Below are 8,084 nucleotides of genomic sequence, written 5' to 3'. Positions count from 1 at the left end.
AAAAAAATAAAGTAATACATGTTTATAAAATTAAAATAATAACACTTTCATAAACATTAATAAAATAATGTTAGAAAATATAATTATGATAATATATTTTGTTATTATTATTTATTATTATAAATATTATTATTATTATCATTATTATTAATATTATTATTATTTATTATAATTAGTATCATTATTATTTATTATGATTCTTATTATTTTTCTAATATTTATTATTATTATTATCATTATTTATTATTTTTTTAATAAATTATACCTATTAATATAATTTTATTGTAATTATTATTATTTACAATTCTACTCATTTTTAATCCAAGAGTAAAAGTGTAAATTACATATTTATTTATTAAATTTTTAATTTTTATCTATCATTAAATTTAAAGCAAATACTTAAATTAAGTTATTTTTAAATTAAGATTTTATATTTATTTTTTAGTTAAAATTTTTATATTTATCTTTTAATTATAATAATTATAAACTTTTTTTTAACCCAAAGGCAAAATAGTAATCTTACAAAATCATCAATTAAAAATTTATTTTTATTTATCACTTCAATCAATTCTCTCACAAATTTTCTCTACACTTTCCATTCACTTTTTCTTAATCCAAACAATTTCACTTTCCACTCACTTTTCCTTCAAATCTCTTTTTTTTCACTTCTCCTTTTCATCCTCAAATCCAAACAAAGCAGAGTTTAGAAGAGTAACGTTAGACTTGCAAAAGAGAAAAGTTGAGAATCATTTTGCTTTAGACCAATTAAGTGTCCTTTGCGGTTGGATTCACGATGTTTCGAAAATTAACTTTATTTATAAGTAAAATCATTTTGAAGCAGCTTTATTAAGAGCAATGCACGAGCACAGTGGCTAAACCCTTAACCATTTAAATTAAGGAGTTTAGTAATTAGTAAACGATTTATGCCCTGAGTCATTGGTATTCAAGCTTAGTTCAGCAGCATCAAGGAATGGATCATGTTTTCGTACAAACCAAAGCCGCAATTGCTGCTGAGTCCGAGTGGTCTAAAACGTTGCATGCACCCATCTTCAGCTTCAGCTTCAGCCACCACCAACTCATTCAATGCCATTATCAACCACCATTCATCCCATGGTGCTCACCGTCAAGTTCTTGCAACCTATGCCTCTATGCTCAAAACCCATGTCCCTTCTGACGCTTACACCTTCCCCAGTCTTCTCAAAGCTTGTTCTTTTCTTAACCTCTTTTCCCTCGGTCTTTCCCTCCATCAACGCATCCTCGTTAATGGGTTGTCCCTTGATGCTTACATTGCGTCTTCTTTGATCAATTTCTATGCCAAATTTGGGTTCCCTGATACTGCTCGAAAAGTGTTCGACTTTATGCCAACTAGAAACGTTGTACCTTGGACTACCATTATTGGGTGCTACTCGCGCTTGGGTCATGTTCCTGAGGCCTTTTCTATGTTTGATGAAATGCGTCGCCAGGGGATTCAACCCAGTAGCGTAACCGTGTTGAGCTTGCTGTTTGGAGTCTCGGAGCTTGCTCATGTGCAGTCTTTGCATGGTTGTGCAATTTTCTATGGATTTATGTCTGATATTAACTTGTCAAATTCCATGCTGAATGTGTATGGGAAATGTGGAAAAGTTGAGGATTCTAGGAAATTGTTTGATTACATGGATCAAAGGGACCGGGTTTCGTGGAATTCGTTGATCTCGACCTGTGCCCAGATTGGGGAACTATGTGAAGTTTTGCTACTTCTCAAGGCAATGAGGTTACAAGGTTTTGAGCCTGGCCCACAGACTTTTGGGTCTGTTTTGTCTGTGGCTGCATCAAGGGGTGAGTTGAAATTGGGAAAGTGCTTCCATGGGCAGATTTTGAGAGCTGGTTTTGACTTGGATGCACAAGTTGAAACATCATTGATTGTGTTGTACTTAAAAGGTGGGAACATTGACATTGCATTTAGAATGTTTGAAGGGAGTTCGGATAAGGATGTGGTTTTGTGGACAGCAATGATATCAGGCCTTGTGCAGAATGGATCTGCAGACAAAGCACTAGCTGTTTTCCGACAGATATTAAAATTTGGAATGAAGCCGTCTACTGCTACCATGGTCAGTGTAATCACAGCTTGTGCACAACTTGGAGGTTTTAATTTGGGGACATCGATCCATGGATATATATTAAGGCAGGAATTACCATTGGATATTGCTACTCAGAACTCTCTTGTTACCATGTATGCAAAGTGTGCTCACTTGAATCAAAGTTCCATTGTATTTAATAAGATGGACAAAAGGGATTTGGTTTCATGGAATGCAATAGTTACTGGATATGCACAAAATGGCTATGTTTGTAAGGCCTTGTTTCTTTTTAATGAAATGAGAACTGATCATCAAACACCTAATTCAATAACTACTGTCTCCCTCCTACAAGGGTGTGCATCCACAGGACAACTCCACTTGGGAAAATGGATCCACAGCTTTGTGATAAGAAATGGCCTTAGGCCATGCATCTTGGTTGACACTTCATTAGTAGACATGTACTGCAAATGTGGTAATTTGGATACTGCCCAAAGGTGTTTCAACCAGATGACAAGTCATGATTTGGTCTCATGGAGTGCCATAATTGCAGGATATGGTTATCATGGCAAAGGGGAGACTGCATTGAGGTTATACTCAGAGTTCCTGGAAAGTGGGATGAAACCCAACCATGTGATTTTCCTCTCAGTTCTATCTTCTTGTAGTCATAATGGACTTGTAGAGCAGGGTCTGAACATCTATGAATCAATGACCAAAGATTTTGGGATTGCACCAAATCTTGAACACCATGCTTGTTTAGTGGATCTCCTTAGTCGTGCTGGGAGGGTAGAGGAGGCATATAACTTGTACAAGAAAAAGTTCTCAGATCCTGTACTTGATGTTTTAGGCATAATCCTTGATGCTTGTCGAGCAAATGGTAATAATGAACTTGGCGATACAATTGCCAATGATGTTCTCATGCTGAGGCCTATGAATGCTGGAAACTACGTACAATTAGCACACAGCTATGCTTCAATTAACAAGTGGGAAGAAGTGGGTGAGACATGGACCCATATGAGATCTCTTGGCTTGAAAAAAATTCCTGGCTGGAGCTTTATTGACATACATGGAACAATCACTACATTTTTCACAGATCATAACTCACATCCCCAGTTTCAAGAAATAGTTTGTACACTAAAAGTTTTGAGAAAGGAAATGATCAAAAAGGAGGAAGTGGTCATTAACCTTGAAATATCACAATAACATATGCTGAAATGGTAAATAGGAGCGTTTCCAAACCTGACCGGCACTCATGAAGGGTCCTGAAGCCGCCGCAATGGTTTTGGATTTCCATCAGAGATTTTGACCCATCACTTTATTTTCTTTTTCTTTTTTTGGTTGAAATGGCGTCGGATTTCTATCCAAGTCTTGTATACATTGGGCAGATCACTTACCATGAAGAAAAACATTCATGCAATCTTGCGAGTAGTTTTTAGCAACAATTTTAGTATGAAAAAGGGGTTGCTCGAGACGAAAATGAATATATTCAACCTTATACCTACTTAGAAAGAAAGAAGCCGTTCTTGAGTTTTGAATCCATAACCTTCAAATCCCAAGCCAATAACCTTATTGTTGTATCAACTCTCAACACCTTTCGTTTTTAGTATGGAATAATTCGTTGTAAAATATTTTTTCAATGAACCATTAGATAATACTATTATTATATTTATATTGTTTTAAACATTTGAAAAAGTATTAAAACGGTTTTCTCAACTTCCTTTAAATACATGATTGTTATAAAAAAATTTTAAAATTTAATGGTTATGCACTAATAATAGTGTGTACATTTGTTTTGTGTTCATAAGTGAAATAACCACCCTTTAATCAAATGAATTTGATATATAATATAGTTATGCTTTGTATTTTGCAGTTATTACATTAAAAATAATCAAATTTCTTTTAATCAAAATCTCCAAATAGCCATAGAGAAAATGTAATATGTAGTATAGGTAAATAATTTCAAATTACAAATGAGGTTAAAATAATTAAACTGCAAAAGGTAAGTCTTACAAAGCGAACAAGCAAGTAGGGGTGTGCATTAAACCGACGCCCGAACCGAACCCGAAAAACCCGATAAAAAATATTGTTTTTGGGTGGGTTCGGGCGGGTCTTATGGGTAAATCGGGTTAAAATTTTGATTTTATACAGGTTATATTGGGCGGGTTCGGTTTTGAATTTTTAAACCCGCCAAAAACCGAACCCAACCGAAAATGAGATAAGTTTAAATTTTTATTACTTTTGTATAACTAAACAACAATGGTCCAAACTTAAAAGTCTTTATTTCAAGTATAATATAGCCATCAATTTGTAACTTATTTTTTTCCTTTTTCTCATAACTTAGATATTTATTTTGTCTTCTCCTTCCTCATTCAACTTCTCAACACACTAGTCCATTTTTAGAGTTATCTTTTTGCTTTTTTCTTTGTCTTTCTTTTCCATCTTCTTATCTCCATTTTGAGTACATTTTATGTGACTGTGATTTCTTATGATTTTGTAATCTAACTTTATATTTCTTTTCCATGTAACAACTATGAATTTTGTTATCTTTTATTTTTGCTTCTTTAGTTTGTAAATGTTTCAACTACGAATCTACTTACACCATCTATTGTCACCTTCATTCTATTTTTATACACTATTTTAAAAATATTTTTTATTGTTTTAAGCATCATCTTTCTTAAGATAAATTGGTTTACAAAAAAATTCAAACCCGATTATACCCACCCGCTTAAATCCGAATTCGTTTCAACCCGAACCGCCTCAAATCGAAAGCTCAGTCGGTCGGATATGGGTCACATTTTTTCAAAATCGGTTTACAATGGGTTGGACATTTTTCACCCGAACCCGACCAAACCCACCCGTTGCTCACCCCTACAAGCAAGAGTCGCACACTTTTCATGGTACTGTATACAATAAATCAATAATACAAGGTTGAGATAATAATAATAATAATAATAATAATATATTAACAATAATAAAATGACCAAAAATGAGGAGGGAGAGAGAGAGGCTATATATAGAACAGAAGCATGGTACGTAAGAGTCACACACGTAAACATGCGGGTGCAGAGTGAGAGTGAGAGAGATACGCGAATCTTGAAAGCAAAGGTTAACTAGGAATTAGTTTAGATCTAGAAAAGTGAAAGATGAATAGGAAACAGCAAAGGGCGTCGAAATTGTTGATATGGATTCTGGGACTCTTTCTTGCCACTTACATTGCTGGACGACCTTTGTATTGGCATCTCAATGAGTCCCTCAATTCCACCTCTTCTCCTTGCCCTCCTTGTCACTGTGATTGCTCTCTTCAACCCCTTCTTTCTCTCCCTGAAGGTTCACCCTTTTTTTACCTTTTATTTTTATTTCATTCAAAAGGATAAAACTTATATTCACTATCTATTTTCGTCCTTTTTTTCAATTAATAAATATCATGCATATTACTTATGTTGTTATATCTTACAATTTAGTTTTCTCTCATTTTATGAGATGATGTTTCATTCAGAATATGTATAGAATTTACTGCCACGTTGAGTTTTTAAAAAACTTGGGATGTGTTTGATTACCCCTCATAAAGTCATTGTGAAGAAGGGGGAAAAAGTGAAAGAAATTTATTGCAATGAAAAATCAAATACATTGTTGCACTGGGTTGTGAATTTTAACTAGGAATATATATATATATATATATATATATTACCTTTACAATGTGAAATTTAAAACACCACGTGCTCAAATTGTTAGCGTTATTTACTCTACAGTATTCTGCTAAACATGGCTTGTAAGACCTAATAGTATCAACAATTAATGGATTGGCCAATCAAATAGTGAACTTTACAACAGAATCTGTGGCCATGCAATGAAAAACAGGAAACTGGATAGGGTCTTTGTAGATGTTGTTTATTGTGCTCTGACATTGATTGCTGATTACTAACGTGGTGTCTCTGCTTGTTTCTGCAGGATTGACCAATAGTTCCATTATAGGTTAGTTTTCCCCCCTTTAGTACCCTAGAGTAAAGCAACAGGTACGAGGTCATGATTATACTCTTGGTTTCAGTATCAAAGTTATCTCACATAGGGTGATGCATTCTGGGGTTAAGCCTAAATCGTACCTTTTCTGAATAAATAAATAAAAACAGTGTAAGACTTTATTTACATCAAGTAATCTTTCACACTAATTTAGATTTTAGATAGAGAGCTTTGGCACAATTGTTTAAGGTAGTCACAAGTTCTAATTGTGAAAATTGTCTCATTGCTTACCAGATAAGTCTGCATATATCTAATGCTCCCACTTTTTGAATGATAGTGTGTAACATTAAGAAAAAAGTATCACGTTGGAGGAAGTAGAAGGAAAAGAAGTCATATATAAATTTGGAAAGACTAAGAATTGGAATTAAAATCATCTGCCTCATGTTTTTTGTCCTTCTCATTAATAAGTGACATGTGATTAAAAAATAATACTTTCTTCCTTAGCTTTCAGTTTTTCTTTTCTGATGTTTTTAATTAATGGGCTACAAAAAATGAGAAAAGAAAATATTTTTAGTTCCTCAAGACTTCATAGCTAGTTATTTTTATATCAAATGATTCAACCCAAATATAAGTCCACACTATTAGTCATACCAAATCAAAACACTTCTCTAATGTTAAAAGCAAACACTAGTCCAAAACACAGATGCCACCCAAGAGCCTAATGGTGGCCAAATATTAGCATTGTCTACTCAGAAGGCAATATTTTTTTCTTTTCTAAAAAAAATGTGACCAGTGGCATTGTGGGTTAAAAAGGTAGGCATTTCAAGTACATAATAATGTGTTATATTTAATTATGTCCATGCTATAAAAAATGTAAAATGATGATTATTAGTCAGACATAATACTTTCAAAACAAATGCATGCTTAAAGCCTGATATAGTAATTAATGAATTAAAATTCTACCACCTTTCGTCCGTGGACAATTTAAGATTTCATGTAGCATATGTTGTAGATTGCATGAGGCAAGACCCAGAGGTGAGTGAAGAGGCGGGGAAGAGTTTCACAGATCTTTTAGCCGAAGAATTAAAGCAAAAGGAAGCTGAAGCTGAGGAAAAACAAAGAATTGCTGACACAAAATTGTTGGAGGCTAAGAAAATGGCATCACAGTATCAGAAGGAGGCTGACAAGTGCAATTCAGGGATGGAGACATGTGAGAAGGCCAGGGAAAGAGCTGAGGCAGCCCTTGAAAATCAGATGAAAGAAACTGCTTTGTGGGAGCTTAGGGCCCGCCAAAGAGGTTGGAACAAAGATGCTGCAAAGAAAGCTAGAGCACTTTTTTAAATAGGATATATAGAGCCCCTTTGTTTCTCACACTAGCTCCTTCATTCTTCTATTTTTTATTTTTATTTTTTTCTTGTGGTTAATTACTTGATATATTGTTTAATGAAAAATAAATACACAAAGTTATTTTTGGTTTTACGTTAGATGAAGTAGTGTGTTCGGATTAGTTTTCAATTCTATCAAAATCAATTACAAAATCTCATTGAAGATTGAAGCAATAAATAGTTTAACTTTTTCAAATTTTCACCTGATTTTGAAGATCATAATTGATTCTAGGAGGTATCCAAATATACCTGTAATCTATTTCTCAAGTAAGCACTCAACCATTAAGTCTGCCCATGAATCTATAATCATCGATTTTTCTCCCTATTCACTTTGTTGTGAGCAGTTTATTTGTAACATCGGCCTATTATATCGGTGGTAGCTTTGAACCTTAACTTGCGTTCCATTGCCATTCATTGACAATATATGACAAACAATTTGCTTGTTGTCTTGTACTGAAAGAAAGTAGCCTTACATACATGTGTGTTTGTTTACATTTTTGTATTTGATTGCTATGACTATGAGAGGCAGAACCAAACACGCTGTAAATCGCAAACCTTCATTAATTGAAAAAGACATGAGTTACATTTTTAAAGACAAAGCAGCTAGAAAAAAGTCATATTCCTCTTTGAAGACAAGTCATCAAAGCTTGTGATATGTTGTTGATTTTCAGATGAGATTACTTACCGTTGT

The 8,084-nt window shown here is 33.8% G+C and overlaps 2 protein-coding genes across 3 annotated transcripts; both read left to right on the top strand.

The window, feature by feature from the left end:
- The first annotated feature begins 665 nt into the window (after window positions 1–665).
- LOC109804158 (Tetratricopeptide repeat (TPR)-like superfamily protein) lies at window positions 666–3,720 on the top strand. The gene has a single exon (XM_020365943.3). It carries the CDS (start codon window positions 978–980, stop codon window positions 3,252–3,254), a length of 2,277 nt encoding a protein of 758 aa, XP_020221532.2. The 5' UTR covers window positions 666–977; the 3' UTR covers window positions 3,255–3,720.
- Window positions 3,721–5,083: 1,363 nt separating this feature from the next.
- Window positions 5,084–7,492, top strand: LOC109803838 (transmembrane protein, putative (DUF1068)). Of its 2 annotated transcripts, XM_083064758.1 has the most exons (3): window positions 5,087–5,378; window positions 6,000–6,023; window positions 7,021–7,492. In XM_083064758.1, exons 1-3 carry the CDS (start codon window positions 5,195–5,197, stop codon window positions 7,347–7,349), a joined length of 537 nt encoding a protein of 178 aa, XP_082920884.1. In that variant the 5' UTR covers window positions 5,087–5,194; the 3' UTR covers window positions 7,350–7,492. The 2 variants fall into 2 exon arrangements, with proteins under 2 accessions (XP_082920887.1, XP_082920884.1); XM_083064761.1 differs by lacking the exon at window positions 6,000–6,023 and having other exon boundaries at window positions 5,084–5,378.
- Window positions 7,493–8,084: the final 592 nt, after the last annotated feature.

The sequence above is a fragment of the Cajanus cajan genome, chromosome 1 (assembly GCF_000230855.2).
Source record: "Cajanus cajan strain Asha chromosome 1, NIPB_CcT2T_4, whole genome shotgun sequence".
In the NCBI taxonomy this organism is placed as follows: Eukaryota; Viridiplantae; Streptophyta; class Magnoliopsida; order Fabales; family Fabaceae; genus Cajanus; species Cajanus cajan.
The sequence above is the reverse complement of the archived record's forward strand: the minus strand, read 5'-3'. Positions and strand labels throughout refer to the sequence as shown.

Excerpts from the sequence above, each read along its gene's own strand:
- LOC109804158 (XM_020365943.3), top strand. The coding sequence starts at position 978 with ATGTTTTCGTACAAACCAAAGCCGCAATTGCTGCTGAGTCCGAGTGGT.
- LOC109803838 (XM_083064758.1), top strand. The coding sequence starts at position 5,195 with ATGAATAGGAAACAGCAAAGGGCGTCGAAATTGTTGATATGGATTCTG. Across the intron at positions 5,379-5,999 it reads CCTTCTTTCTCTCCCTGAAG|GATTGACCAATAGTTCCATT; the intron begins GTTCACCCTTTT and ends TTGTTTCTGCAG. Across the intron at positions 6,024-7,020 it reads GACCAATAGTTCCATTATAG|ATTGCATGAGGCAAGACCCA; the intron begins GTTAGTTTTCCC and ends CATATGTTGTAG.